Genomic DNA, 16,080 nt, shown 5'->3' with positions numbered 1-16,080 from the left:
AGGGAAAGGGTGGAAGTAAGGGAAGAGATAAAAAGAGGAAAGAGGATAGGTAGGAAAGACGGGGGAAAGAACAAGGGGAGGAATGAAGAAAATCAAGAGGGGGTTGGAGGGGGGGTTAAAAAGGGAAAGAGGGTAACCTAGAAAGGAAGGCCGAATGGTGTGAGAAGGAAATAAGGAATAAAATCCAGGAAGGAAAGAAGGAAAATAGGAGAAGATAGAAAGGAAAAGAAGGAAGAGAACGGAATGGAATGGAAGAAAGAGGGAAAGTTTATCTTCACTTCCTCCCCCTCCTCCCCTGTGTCCTTCTGTTGCTTCTTTTGTCTTTTGACTGCTGGTCACCCCATTTAACATGGGACAGATAGCATCAGCCTGACAGATATTGGGTTCCCTGGCAGCTCCATTGTTGGGGGGTGAGGAGGGGTGAGGGGGGGACGGGTTAGTTCTTGCGTTACAGTGGGACTCGTTTAACTCGCAGCCCTCTTTTAGGAAACGAACAAATTGCCGCTGAAAGTCCGCCTTTGTTGTTATGGTGGGCTGATCTGAGAGCAGCCGAGGCTCAAACACCAAACAGCCTGCAGAGAACAGCAGCGCTTGGATCAGACCACGACACACCGAGACACCGACCGTCTGCTGCTGCTGCTCCACAAACTTTCACTTTTTTTAAAATTATTATTTTTTTTAGATCGTTTGATCAGACATGGGGTTTTTTCAAGGCCAGTGTCTTTCATGTGTCTTTTCGGTTTTCCTATTTGTGATGTTTTGAAGGCCCATGCTGATATTCTGAGGCATGTATTTACCAATAACCTGCTGTTCTTTTTAACATTTTCCAGCAAGTTTACAAGATTTTTTTAATGATTTGGAGGATTATGGGCCATTAAAAATCTCCGCTGACATATTTATTTGGACAATTTTGTTTTTCAATCATAAACTCCGGTGCCAGGAAGATGCTCACGAAATAAGATTTGGAGTGTTATTTTACACTAAAAAGCCTGCTACTGCATCCCAAACATATTTTTGAATAACACTCACCGATAACGTGCAGTTAAATGTTCAAAGATTTCTGGCTTTGAAGAAGCTGTGAATCAAGCTTTCGAGTGTTATGGGACTAAAAAACTCAAACCTTGATTTGAGTTAAAGAGGTTCACACTGGTTTCTTTAAGATAGTACGGTGCACTTGGTGTGTGTTCTAATCTGCTTCCAAACATCCAGGGTGTTGGTCACATATACACTCAGTCTCTAAATCACCCCCCTCCCATTGGATTTATTTATTTATTTTATTGTATTTTTCAGAAATGTCATAACTTGGTACAAAAGAGCTCCTGAAATGGATTTTAGAGCACAAAAAACTTTTATTCTGTAGTCACCAAGAACACCCAGTTACTTTATTAATATATCAAACTTGGTGCCTAATATACAAGCTTTTGTGGGGCTAAAAGAAACTGAATCCAGTTTTGAAGTGATTTGAGTTTCAGACACTGATGTTTGGACCTTAACTATTTCCTAATGTAAGATATCTGCTATGTTTCTATATAATTAACATGGAGCAGAACATTTGAAACCTTGATTTGAGATTTAATGACCCACATTTTACAGAGAACTCCTTAGTATTTAGTTGTTTGAGCAGACCTGTGGTGTGGGTTTTAAAAGTCCTGATCTGTGATAACTCGAGTTATTTCTTTCACAAAGTAGCAAACTCACTTTTTACAATCTAAGCTCTTAAGATTTCTATAAATCAGCCTTTAGAGAGAACAGTGGGAAAATAAAAATCTCAAATAAAACAATCATGTGGGTGCTTTTTTATTTTTTCTAAAAAATAAATATCCTTGGAGATCAGAATTATAGTGTTTCAGTGATTCTGTTTTCTATTTGCTAATTTGGTTCCAGACCATCACTTGCCTGTGAGTGTGGATTTACAACATTGTTCTGCATTGTGTTGTTCTGCACCACCATAAAATAGTAATGAAATGTTGGTCCAGGATCGACATTGCAACTGACCAATCATACTGTTGTGATGTCATAGCTTTTTTGTGTGGAAAAAATACATTTCTTTGTATAAAACGTTTTTCTGTAACAAATGGTGGCCACTTTAAGTGTTTTCTTTATTATTTTATGCAATAAAATTAATGTGTCGAGTTAGGTTTGTTGGCAGCCAAATTTAGATCATTCATGTTGGTTTACTAATGATCTTTTTAAGCATTAGCTAGCTTCTTGGCTATTGATTCACTGACCAGCTGCAATGGTGATCAGCATTATTATGATGATGCAGGAATAACACCAATACAGCTATATCAGATTATGCAAGGAATCTGGGATTTTAAAGCTGATGGGGGGTTTTGTTTTTTTGTTTTGTTTTTTGTTTTGTTTTTTTTTGGGGGGGGGGGGGGGGGGGGTTGAAAAGCTTTGTGTTTTTCTATTTAATGCCAAACTACTAAGATACTCTGAATTTTATTCCTACTTTTCAGACTGTAAAAATCTCCTAACCACCAGATCTTGTTTCTCAAAATATTTCCCATTTTCGTTTATGATAAAGTTAAATCTTACAATTAAATCCTGGATTATGAGATCACATGTTTAATCCTTACTGGTACAAATTAATGTTGTTATTTTTGCTATTTTTAAGACACCAACTGGGAATGTTCATTTATCCTTTAAATCTCTAATATAGTGCTAAATAATAAAATATTTAGTTGTCCTCATTGACTTTACTGCCCCTCAGAGTCCACACTGAAATGACTCTTTCTGTTTTTTAATCAGATGTTTTGATGGCAACAGGCCGACAGTGTTCAGCGCCTTAACTGCGTTCCATTTCAGTGCCAAAGAAATTAGAGTTTTAAAAACCTACATTTCAAAGTGTTTAATTTTGTGGCATTTTATCACTGACAATGAGATTCTCGTCAAATGGTCCAATCTGTTTAGTCAAATTCAAACATTTAGGGCTTTCTTCATATGTTATCCTCTTGTTGGTGATGGAAAACTCTGAATTGATGCCCAGATGTAATGTAAATCGTTGTCACAAATTAAACCAAATTCAGAGTAGTGTGTGTGACAGGAATTATTTTTTACTGCAATTTTCTTTCAGAAGCTTTGTTCTTCTCATAAAAACATGTAAGCTCTATACCTGTTGACTAAATGTGCCCAGAACTTCACATAATTGAGATTTTTCTGATTAGAAGAAGAGCTACTGTGTAACAAACTTTCTCCATTAAAGGACTGATTTGCGGTTTAGAGGCCGGACTGACTGATTGTCCAATAATCACATTTTTTAAAATTTCCATTCATTCTATTTTCTTTTCCTCTTCTTCTTTGAGGCAAAAAATCCCTCAAAAGTCATGATTGTGCCTTTAAAATGCCATGCTGAACACTTTAAAGTGAGTCTTTTCTGATCTGAAGAAATAAGTAAATGAATGTCTCCTATAACTTAAATCATAATCATTATCAAGACATAAAAAAATAAGTTGATAAATAAATAGAAAACCCAGGAGCCCGTCTGGATGAAATGTGTTCACCAGGCAGCCGAAACAAGCATGCATAAGGCCTCTGACAGAGTAGCAAAACACCGGCTATCGATTCGCAAAATAATCCCTGAAGCTGTAGAATGAAAGATCACACTTGATCCACTGAGCACTAAAGCCGCAGCAGCAAACAGCACAAACAGCCGAAGGTTTTCAGCGACTCCAAACGACAGATCTGTGCGCGATAAAAAGGCGGAGGAGATCCTGAGCCATCTGCACTCAGACTGAAGCTAGCAGCCGCTGCGGTGATGCACAGAAAAAATAAATGATTATCAAATAAAAGCAGAAAGACACAACTATCAGCGTCATTGCATCATCATTCTTTTGTTCCACTTTCTGCTACTTTGATTGCAGGTTCAACACAAGCACTACACGTCTGCTACACATGGGTCGCACTTGCTTCCTGTGGAAGCTGCAGGCAGTCTGAAGGTTTGACCTTTGACCTCCTGCTTTAGTTACTGCAGGTGCAGCAGTGAAATATTTCATGATCCAAAATCTCTTAATGGGACACGAATTTTGTTTAAAAAGCAAAAACATTCAATAATAATAATGAACTCTGTTTTGTTTCTTTTGGGATTTTTGTTTTTGTTTTTTGGAATAATTTCCACTGAAAGAAATGAAGAGATTTTAAGATTTTTTGCTATTTTAACACATATTAAGAAAAGTACAAAAAAGGATGGAGGTTTAACCTTTGACCTGTGGGCAGCACACAGGCATGAGGGCAATAATCCTTATTCTGTCATTGTCATTATTTGAAATACTTGCACTACCTGTTGTTGTTGTTGTTGTTGTGAGGTTTCTTTATAAGTTTGTTTTAACTAAATAAGATAAATATCACATTTTTCTCACACTGACTCTATGAGAAACTCAGTGTTTGCTTTGCAGGCTTATTGTATGAGCAGAACAAGCTCACATCTGCATGGATTATGAATTATCTTTCCACCAAACGACAGGGAAGACGGGAAACAACATTCTGCAACAACACCAAGACCTGTTGTTTCTGAGACAGAAAATTGGAGCTTTAAGATGGATGGAGGGGACCTATAGACCTACTATACTCCACTATAGGACAAATCACGTGATAGCGTTTATCCAAAACCGAACAGAGACTCATTCAGGTTAGAACGTGTTGTCAGGTGAGGAAGGACGATCCTCACATCGAAACAGCTTTTTTTGTTTTGTTTTTTGTTGTTTTTTTTCCTTCAATTGAGCAAACATTATTCGAATTTAGCAACAACACTGCAAGAAAACGGGCTTCAGGAAGCATGAGGCACCAACTAAAGTGGACTCTAGAGAATTTAAACTCCTGAAAGTGGAGAAAGAAAAAATGTATATGTGTGTGCAGCCTGTGCTGAAATGTTAAAACACGAAGAATAAGCTGGAAGGCCTGCAGCGCCTCAGACAGAGAGGCTCAGTTTACGGCTTTACGCCACAAACCTGCAGAAAAAAATGTGAGGTGGTGATTGTGCACCACCATAGCGAGAGAGCGAGAGAGAGAGGAAGAAAAGCTGCAGGCCGCGGATCAAAATCACACCAGCTGCAACAACAAACATCCACGCGATCACAGCGACATCTGAACACACTGTGAGTCTTTAGGCGTTGCTCATAAGCGCTGAGGAGGAGGACGCAAACACATCTCTGCATCCAGATCTCACTTTTCTTTTTCAGGGCTGAAAGTAGAATTCAGATTTCAGGTTGAGTTCGGAATCACGACAACTGCACAAAAAGCGATCAGAGCACCTCAAAGAAGACACTGAAGCTGATCCTGGCAGCAGCAGAAAGCACAACACAAACGCACACGCTCAGCTTTGAATCAGACTTCCTGAATGAAACACACAAACACCCCCAAAAAAGCGTAAGAACAAAACAGAAAGTGGCACATAAGCTGCAGCCACACAGAATTAAACGCAGAGCATCAGGTAACAAAGAGAGAAAATCTCCGAATGTGATACTTCACGACCAGCACGTGCATTCCTGCTGGATTTAATTCATGTTTCTTCTCCACAGAAGCGCAAAAATACTGAAAACCGAAATGTGAACCTGTTTACTGAGGAACCGAATTAACACAATCTGAAATGTAAGGTGTGTGTGTGTGTGTGTGTGTGTGTGTGTGTGTGTGTGTGTGTGTGTTTATTTGGAGAGATTTAAAAACCAAACCAAGCATCTGCGACCTATACATGAAGCCTACATCGTTGCATAGTACAAATATGACACCACAAAAATAAATAATTAACTTCACACAACATGAAATAGTTCCAAACTTAAGAAGTAAATTTTCAACCTTGTTTAAGTTTCAGCTGTAAAATAGCATCAAGAAGGCGCAAACCCGGCCACCAGCATCTGAAATACTCAAAATCTAAACCACGGTAGCGCCAAGGGGAAGAAGAAAGAAAGTCTCCTGACGGTGGAAATATCAGAAATTGTAGTGGAAAAAACGCGCCATCACCATTTGGCCCCTGACCAAGAAAAAATGCACAAATCTCTAAATTTAAGGGGAAAAAAATCATCTTTTTCTGATTCTTAAAAAGAAAAAAAATCAGATGAGGCAGAATGATTAAAAAACAGAGAAGAAGAGTCATCTCACCATCAAAGTCATCACCTGTTAACACATAAAAAGCCACAGACAGACGAAAACACTGCACAGCGCCAAAGAAAGAACACCAGTGACCACAATTAGCCTGCAAAAGCTGACTCTTGTTTAGGAAAGATGTCAAATCTGAAAATGTAAAGGGGAAAATATCCAGAAAGTTTCTGCTCTGGGGCTTAAAAAAAAAAACAAACAGAACTGAGCAAAGTGAGCAAGAAAAGCCGCATTTAAAACACTAAAACGCATCAGTGACACAGCGCTCAAATCTGCTCTCACATCCTGACTTTTCTTTGGAAAAAAAACTGAAAAAACTGGAGCTCCTTACAACTAGTGTACGGTGGTTTGAGCTGTGAGCAGTTTAAACCAAACAAACATATGATGATAAAACAGTGCAAAGATGACATTATTGGGGAGGGGGGGTGGAGGGGGGCTGCACACAAACCCAGAGGCCACAGCCTCCAGCGCCTCAGATTTCACTGCTCAGAAGGAGAAAATGTCACAACCTGAAACACCAAAAGACCCTCACACAGTCAGTCAGGCTTCAGCAGCCTTAACGCGACCTCCGGTTGCATCATTTGACAGTTTTTTCACCGAGACGCGCATAAATCTCCACGTGTAAAAGCTGTAACGCACAGGTTGAATTTTTTTTTTAATCCCAGATGTGTGCGTAAACAAGAACAACTAAAACTCCAGGAAAACATAAACGGAAAACACTCGTGTGGATGAGGTGGGATATCGACCTTAGCCCACAAATGAATCAAATGATGTTTGCTCTCCATAAAACCATAATTCAGAATCTGATTAAGAAAATCCAAAATTTAAGTTAAAATCTAGAAAAAAAAGGTGGTTTTGCTGTTAAAAAAATATGAACAATAATAATCCTAAATTGATTTTTATGCTTTTCAGTGAAATCAGTGAAAACACGGACAGCAGGAATAAAAAAAGACAAAAGGATTTTCATTAGTTATGAATGTAACCTATTCTTTTATTTTTATTTTTTATGATTATTTTTTTTCTTTTTTTGTTCTTTTTTTAAACTTTTGTAAGCGACAAACACGGGAATAAGAATAAGACCACAATAGTATCACAACCATGAAAATTTTTTTAGAGACGACAATTAAAGGACAATCATTCCAAGTAGTATTAGATAATGAGGCATTTTTTTCTTGTCAAACAAACGGGTTTTTACATCGTTCCTCCTTTTATAGAAAAACAGAAAAGCAAAAGCCCACATTCAACTTACAAATAGACATTTCTCTCTCGCTCGCTTTTTTTTTTTACTAATAATACAAAAAGGAAATAAAAGGAAAAGAAGCGTGAACGTCCGTTTTTATCGGCGATCACGTTTACAGTCAAAGAAAGCACATCACAGGTTGCACTGCGGAAAATATCCATCAGCAAAACGAGAAATTTGTGCTCAATATTCAGCCTTGAAATCTGAATTTTCTATAGCACGAGCAGTTAAATTCAAAAGGTTTAAAAAAAACAGGCAACAGGAGGCAAAAAAAATCTCTCCAGCAGCACTAACAATCCTTTGCTGATGACGCTGAAAAAAATCGGCGCCACCAAACTCCATTTACGTTTCAGCTAATTTAAAAAGACTGCAAAAAAGCAATATAAATCTCGTTTAAATGGATATTTTCTGCAGTGAGGGAGGCATCATTCACTCCGTCATCCACACCTTCTCCCATCCATTCATTCATTCACTCATTCAGTCCTTAATTCTTTCCACATTAGGCCTGTAGTGTTATGCAGCTGAATACTGACTCTAAAAATCCTAAAAAACCGATTCTTTGGTCTATAGAAAGTACATTAGCAGTTTTCAACTGGGAAATTAAACGAGTGGAGAAACAGTCTCGGGACTTTAAACTGCGGGAGGCAGAGTCGCTAGAAACAAAAAATAAAAAAAATATATATAAAAAATGTGTTTCAATTTTGTAAAATAAAATCACTCTCCGCCGCTTTTCTTCAACCCCGCATGATACCTATAATACTGCAAAAATGCGGGCAAAACAGGCTATCAGAGATATTATTATTATTTTACCTTTTTAAATCTTAAAATTAGACGAAACTATTTTAAATACACATTCTATAAAAGTAATACCTCCTCCAATAATAATAACAGAAAAATCAGCCTGCAGCTCTCCTCACGCTCTCTGTTTTTTGTGTTTTTGTTTGTTTTGTTTTGTTTTTTATCTCAGATCACATTGCACGTCGCTGACTGACAGTACTATACAGAGACAAACCCCGGACACTTATAGGAACAGACATTATGTACACAAAAATTAAAACTGCTGGAGAAGATGGAGCAGAAGAAGAAGCAATAATAATAATAACAATAATAATAATAATAATAACAATTAAGATAATAATAATAATAATAATAATAATAATAATAAAAAATACCTGGAAACTTCAGGGCTGCTTTCTGTTAGTTTCTCAGTGCTGCTCTTTTTTGTTTTGCAGTTTTAAGCCTCTTCTCTTTTTTCTATAGTAGGTAGTTTATAATAATTTTGTCATTTTTTGTACAATGTAAATGTTCAGTGTAAAATGTTCAACTTACAGTTCCAGTCACTTAAAGATTCTCACTCCTTCAGGGCAGAATGAGGGGATGGATGCATGGATGGAGGGGTGAGGTGGGATAAAGTGGAGGGGTGAGGCTGGGGGTGAGGGTTTGGGGTGTTAGTGTATAAGCGGGTTGGAGGTTGAACTCTGGTTCTGATGCGTAAAATAGTCAGATAACCCCCCGGAGAGTCCTGAGGAGAAGGCCGGCAGAGAGCCGGACAGAGCGGGCCTAAGAGAGTCACAGGGCAGCGAGGAGGAGGACGGAGCCTGCGGGGAATTGGAGGCCGAAGCCCGGGCGGCCTGCAAGGTGCCGCCGCTGCCGCCGGACTGCGTGGTCATGGAGGGGTGTGGGACATGAGGGAAAAAGTAACTGGTCTGTCCGGCCAGTAGATTCACCGAGCAGGGGTTCAGGGAGTAAGTGGCCCCGGAGCAAGGCACGGAGAGGCCGCAGGGTACCGCCGAGGCCGCCAGGGCCGCCGCTGTCAGGTGGTGCGTCGCGTAGGGGAGATCCCCCCCGACCAGCCGGTCCATGCTGAGCCCGTTGGAGGATGGGAATGACGAGTGGTTGTTGCTCATGTTCTGGGTGAGCATGGTGCTGTAGGACATGGGATGACCCGGGTATCCCGATGAGGTCCCGTTGTAGCCGAGGGCGCCGCCTGCCCGCGGGTGGTGTAGAGAGAGGAAGGGGGACATGGGCCAGTACAAGGAGCCGGCTCGGTCCATGAAGGTCAGCCCAGAGGTCAGCCGAGCACCCCGCTTGAAGGCCAGCTTGGCTCGGGACGTGGTGGACCTCCGTCGGAGTTTCCCGGTAGTGCCGCCGATGAAAACGTCGTCGCTGCTAGGGTCCAGCATCCAGTAGTTCCCCTTGCCCGGGTCGTCGTAGTGCCGCGGCACCTTGACGAAGCATTTATTGAGGCTGAGATTGTGTCGGATGGAATTCTGCCAGCCCTGTTTGTTCTCCCGGTAGTACGGGAAGTTTTTCATGATGAATTCATAAATGCCGTTCAGAGTGAGCCGCTTCTCCGGACTCTGTCTGATGGCCATCATTATCAAAGCGTTATAACTAAAAGGAGGTTTTTCATACTTGCCGCTTTTCTTCTCTCCGTCCTTCCCTCCAGCGCCGCCGTCTCCGTCCTTTGCGTCCTTTTTCTCTTCCTGCTTCTCCTTCTCGTCCGGGCAGCTCTCCTGTCTCGAGGAGTCACTTTTAGAGTCCGCCTTAACGTCCGGCTGCGCGACGGGAAGAGGAGCTTTCTGCTCGGCTTCGTCCGCGGCGCCGGGCCGGTGGTGGTGGTTCTGGTGGTGGTGGTGAAGGTGGTTTTGGTGGTGATGCTGGTTCTGGTGATTGTTGTTGTCGCTTTGAACGGCCTCGGGCACCAAACTGTTTATACTAAACGACGATTTAGGAATCATTTTCACCTCTTTGCGCTCTCCCATATCCAACATCACCGGGCAATAAGGGGGGAAAATGGCAACGACCAAAAGCGACGATCACAGCTGGGTTTCAATCTGTCCTGTCTCTGCCTGCGAACCAGGACGGGAAGGAAGGAAGGGGGGATAGATAGGAAGAAAGAAAGTATAGCCCAACAAACTATTTCATGTTCGGTTTGGGGAGAAAAAAGGAAACACACACACAACACACATGTACACACACATCGATAGGAGACAGATAGCTGCAATTAATTAGGGAGCCACAGCCACTAAAGCAAGTAAAAAAACATTGGTTGGACCTTTCCAGTCCTCAGCCAACCAGGGGAACATTAGTATTAAATATTAAGGCGTCCTCTGCGCTTTCAGCCAATCATGACGCACAGGGAAACACACACATCCACCAATGCCTTGCACGCTGCAAAAAATGCCCACCTTCCCGATACATTTCATGGTTTCTGTCCTAACGAATCGAAATTTGATCAAAATGAACATCGAACTGCGACAGGAACTAGTCTGTTTTTATGGTTTCCAAAGCGAATCGTTTGCTTCGAAATTTTCGTTGGGTGTTAGACTATTCTTCTTCAAACTCGTGCTCCCTGTCCTCGTATTAATCATCTGCGAAATCATACCCTTGAACTGTAAACGGATTAAACTCGAATAAAAAAATGGAGATTTTTTAAAACCCACTCGTCTATTCACTTGACATTTTTTTATAGAGAAAATGAAACTTTAGAGCCTTTTTACGCCGCCAAATCGGACACTTTTTACAGCGTAGAAAACACACTCACCCTTATCAACACTCGTGTGCCTTCCCCTCATCCCTCCCCTCTCACACTCTCTCCCCCACCTAAACCAAAAAACCATAGCTGGAAAACACACACCGTGCATGCGTAAACCCAAATCCCCGCCGCTCCTCATATTTACACTCCTCCGATTCAAATATTTGCCCCTTCGGCGTCTCCAAAACTGTTTACATCCCGGGAAAATAAACAGAGGAGAGGGGATCCGGAGGGCACGCGGACACGGTCAGGACAGGCTGAGGTGATTTATGTGTCAGATCGCAGCAGACTGCGCTGCGCAGAAAGGCTGCGGGGCTGCTTCTCCAAAAGCCGCTTCTCCGTGCGTAAAATGTGTGCCGGGCATAAACACGGTGTCATTTCAATCTGCCACTTTAAGGAAGGTTTCAGTAGTCACTTACTTTCCTCCCAGCGGAGGAGAATTTAACAACAGCACGAAGTGAACCGGAGGCAGGAAGAGACTCGGAGTGTGGGAAAGGGTGGAGAGCCGAGGGCCGCCGAGAGCTAGAACCAAGCCGCATTCACAGATTTATTTCTTTTTTTTAAGCCGTCATCGAAAGAAAAATGTGAAATAATTTAACATAACATTTCAAATAGGGATTTATGTAATTTTTTTTCCTTCGAAGAAATAAAACAAAATAAAATAAGATACGTTGCAATTATACGCATATACTGTGACTGGTACGGCACCCCTGCTCCTTCATTTACTGCTGCTCTAACGGCACTGAGGGATGTACGCAATGAAGTCCACAATATCTGCCTTATCTGCCTCCGCTTTAACGTTCATAAAATTAAAGACGGGGACGCTGTTTATGGGTTGATGTGTTTACATTTATAACAGAATTTGGTTGCCAGCCCGCGAAGAAATGATTGCGAAAAGGAAATGAAAAAAGTTCAAAGTGTCACAGTGGAGAGGAAATTAGTGAATAGATACCGCTGTTGTTCTTACATTGTTAAATGTTTACATTATTATCGTATGTTAATAGTAAACCGCTAAGAACACATATTGCTTTACAGATACTACACGAATTGAACTGTGCAGTAATATTTACGCACTTTGTTGTTGTTGCTGTTGTTTGAATAAAGTCAGATACTGTCTGGTCTCACTGGAGTTCATTTAATTCATGCATAAACTGCAACTACTGCTAAGTGTTCCCACAACAACTACACGACTATCCACTCAAATACGCCTGTAGTACTTCCAGCCGTATGCAGCTGCTTCAGCCCCTGAAACTACACAACTACCTCTTGTTAGTAGCACTGCTGGGTTTTTTTTATTGATTCACTGTCATTATTGACGAAATGAGTACAGCTACACCGCTGTTATTAGCACAGTAATAGTAATATTTCCATGCAGATATCACAAGTATTGTTGCTACTACAATGAAGTTTTTCTCTCCATATGAGCGCAAAAAATAAATATATTATGTTCCCCCTCAACAACACCCTCACGTGTTGTCTGGAACAGATAATTACAAAAGGAAAAAAAACTGTTAAGTCTACAAAATAAAAGCCTTTCAGAATGTAATTCCACCTTAAATAGTTTAATGGGAGACACACTCAGCCAAATCTGTCAGTCTGTAAAGTGCACAACAGTTGATTTAACACGTTTAAGGTGGTATGAGGATCTTGATGTCAGTGTGTGCGAGGGGAAGACAACCGAAATTGTAAGCCTCCCCACACACACACACACACACACACATTTTTTTGACATCATTGGAGCATCGAGGTGTCCAAAACGAAACCACATAAAGCTAATTGAACATTTTTCCATATTTTTTATTTACTTTGAATTTCTTAACTTTACGTGAATCATGTGGAAATCTGCCAACAACTCACAGTTTTCATCCAAAGTGGAGACTTTTCGGCAGAAATGTGACTCAGCTTGCTGACACACAGAAAACCTACAATTTAAGAGGAGAAAGCTCATTTATTAACAAAGAGCGACTTTTAAGAGAGTCGCGCTGGATTAAATACACCTGACGTAATTCTTTGTGTAGTTCTAATAAAAAAATGAACCAGCTGCTCGGACACGCTCCGCTGTTTTTACGCATGAAACACTGAATTGTCACGGAAGCGTTTGCGCTTCTCAGACAACCACAAATATGAATTTATTTTCTGTGAAAAGGTGAAGCAGTCTGTCAGTGACGGGCGCTCATCACTGAAGCAAGGCAGGAGAAGACTTGTAGCAAAGTGAGCCGGTTTATTTCGGGCTGGAAGGTTTTTAACGCACAAAGAAGAAACTGAGCACTGAACACATTCTCAGAAACTACAAGTCTGAATAAACTCCATCAGTCTGTCAGAATCTCCTTTTTTTGTTTTTAATTATTTTGTTATATAAACCATTAAGATTCATCACCGGTCATGTTATTATTATGGTATTTCCCGTCTGTGAAGCTTTATATTTTGTTTTTGTTTTATCTGTTTTGCTAAAAATAAATCATTTTTAAATTCGAATTTAATTTTTTATATGAACATTTCACATATGTATGATTTAATGCCATATTATTATTATTGACTGGTCTTTTACAATAAACAGAACCAAAAAGAACAATTTGCTGGATGAAAACGTTCATGGAAAGGTTCTGTAATTTTTTTATTTTTTTATTTTCTTCATTTGGATCTTTCATTCACTTACCATAGTTTTTATAATACAGGATAGATTCAGCTTCATGTAATGCTTTTTTTTTCTTCAAATAATAATACCAATGATGAGACGATTCAGGGTGTTGGTCAAGTGCAAGCAGGTGCCAAAAAACTGATACTCATTCTTCCCACTAGTTTTATTCGTGCGTAAAAACGCGCGCATAAAGGAAATGTATTTAGAGGGACATTCTTTTCTCCATTATGCTTTTATTTTGACAGCGTAATCTAACTCGGTGCTGTTTGTTTATGAGCTTGTCTGTTAACTGAACATACTGGCTGTTTGCTCAGAGAAGCTCAGGATGTGAGCGGACTGTTCGGCTCAGCTTGCATGTTTTCTGCAGCGCTTCCGTGTTGTCGCTGTATTTCCTTGTTGTGTCTGTATGTGTTGAGGTAAATTCCTGATTGTGTCTGTCGGGCTGTGAGACTCTGCAGCATCCAAACAGACCTGAGGAGGAGGAGGAGGGGAAGGTTGTGGAGGAGGAGGAGCCGCAGAGAAAACCCTCCATCCAGTCTCAGAAGGACAAAAACAGGGATGAATAAAAATTGGTGCTCTCTGGTGTTAGTTTGTCCAAAAGCATCTCAGCAAAGCGCCTGTTTCAGAAATTTAAGGACACGTTTTGTCCCCTGAAACAAAAGCAGCAGGTGGATTCGTCGGAGAGAGGCCAGGAGGGGTAGTTTCTGCGGTTCCAGATGTAAATCTGTTTGTTTTAATAAAAAATAAATTCACGTAACAACAGCTTCTTTCTAATTTTTCTCGACTTTTAGATGCTAATTCTAACATTTGCTTGGGCGGGTAACAGCTGGTGTTTAAATTAAAAAGCTGGGGCATTCAAATGAAACCAGGATCCAGTTATTGTCCTTGTAATTTAAAATGCCAAAAATAAGCATTGAAGAAAGTGGCAACAAGTAAAACTCCAAATAAAACCATATGAGCGTTACTATTTGGAGAATCCAGAGGTCGTGGAAAAACGGCTGATTAACAAGGGGGACTGAAAACGAAATTGAGTTCTTTTATGGGGGCAAACGCCGTCATGAAGGATAAGATACAGTAAATCTTGATCTCAGCAACTTGGGAAACACTTTAAACAACGTGAAAAAAAATTTAAAAAGTATAACAAATAAAAAAAGAACCATCAAAGTACACTCAGTGCTAAGTTCTGAATATAGAAACTCAAAATAAACTTTTTTGAAATTTTCCGGCAAAATAGGAGCGTCAGAAACTTTCTTGTGCAAGAGATTAAAGTGAATCTTCTTTGTTTTTATTTAATTCTGTTGGGAACAAGTTTCCATTTACATCCTTAAATCGTTTACGAATATGAAACATTAAATAAACCTTGTTAGAAGACTGAAATATTTTTATTATGACCTTTTTGCGCATCGCTCTACTTTTCATGATATATCAGTTAAAAAACAAAAAAACAAAAAAAAACCAAGCATATTTACGGCGAAAAAAACGCAAAAGAGACTTCCGACCTCCAGCTGTCTGATCATAATTAGGATTTCAGCCATCACTAAAAGAAAAAGATTATATTCTTATAGATTATATTTTCAGCATTTGTTTTATTCATTTTAAGTGTTTCTGGTTGAATTGAAAGGGAGAAGCAACAAATAATAAAATACTTCTGACCTTGCAAAGCATTAAGGTGCTTTGGTAGTCTCTGAGGGCATCCTCGGGGACTCAGTGGGATCTGAAAGTTTTAAGGTTCTTTTGCTGCTTACTGTAGAAGTGGGTTCAATTATGAGGGTCTCAAGAGTTGTTATTTGCGATCCAAGAGCTTCTTAAGGAGGGGAATGGTGATCATTGGCGCTCAAGAGTTTAAGGGGAGGTTAATAAAGGTCAAGACCTTCTTAAAGCTGTTAAATACCAACAGAAAGAGGACAGTAAAGAAGAAAAAGCTCAGACCAAGAAAAGCATGAAGGGGGTTCCTGAAGTTCCATAGTTCAGTCCAGGAATGTGACTAAGGAACTTCTGGTTCCATATCAGGAATCTGGAAATTCTTGTGGGGTTGCTAAGCAGAATATAAAGAGATGGTTAAAGGGGGTTTTGGGGCTGCTTCTTGGGGAAAGGCTGTTTATTTGGGCACTGAGTGATTCAATAAAGAGTTTTTTAGATGGTTCGATTTTTTTTTCAGTGAGCCCTGACGGCTTTCAGATTTTCTTAAATTAAACCTGGTGTTTTAATAAAGTCTGGGAGCTTGTTAATGGAGTCTATGGGGTGGATGGGGCATTCTGTCAATAAAGGGCTCCTTGGGTTCTTGTAAAGGCTTTTGGTTATCAAAAGTGAGTTCTAGGGGGTCTTACTGTGGTTTCAGGGATTTGTTGCAGCTCTATAAGAAGGAGCAGAGGATATCAGAGAGACATTTTAGTTCACAAGTCTATTTAGATAATGATAATAAGTATTTCTTTTTCCTTTGGGGAACAAAGTAATTTTCCCAAAGTGTTTTTTTTTAAACACGGGCATTTGATTTTTGTCCCCTATAGTATGCCTTGTTGGGGGGGATCGACCAAAATAATCGGTGTTCCCTTAAATCCTACACAAAGACGA

The 16,080-nt window shown here is 40.1% G+C and overlaps 1 protein-coding gene across 1 annotated transcript; it reads right to left on the bottom strand.

Annotated features, from left to right (window-relative positions):
• Positions 1-5,623: 5,623 nt before the first annotated feature.
• foxg1a (forkhead box G1a) lies at positions 5,624-10,490 on the bottom strand. Its single transcript, XM_005940982.3, has one exon. It carries the CDS (start codon positions 10,105-10,107, stop codon positions 8,782-8,784), a length of 1,326 nt encoding a protein of 441 aa, XP_005941044.1. The 5' UTR covers positions 10,108-10,490; the 3' UTR covers positions 5,624-8,781.
• Between the last annotated feature and the right edge of the window lie 5,590 nt (positions 10,491-16,080).

Source organism: Haplochromis burtoni, unplaced genomic scaffold (genome assembly GCF_018398535.1).
Source record: "Haplochromis burtoni strain Fernald_Lab_line unplaced genomic scaffold, NCSU_Asbu1 Contig_285, whole genome shotgun sequence".
Classification (NCBI taxonomy): domain Eukaryota; kingdom Metazoa; phylum Chordata; class Actinopteri; order Cichliformes; family Cichlidae; genus Haplochromis; species Haplochromis burtoni.
Note: the sequence above shows the minus strand (reverse complement) of the source record. Positions and strands in the feature narration are given on the sequence as shown.

Excerpts from the sequence above, each read along its gene's own strand:
- foxg1a (XM_005940982.3), bottom strand. The coding sequence starts at position 10,107 with ATGTTGGATATGGGAGAGCGCAAAGAGGTGAAAATGATTCCTAAATCG.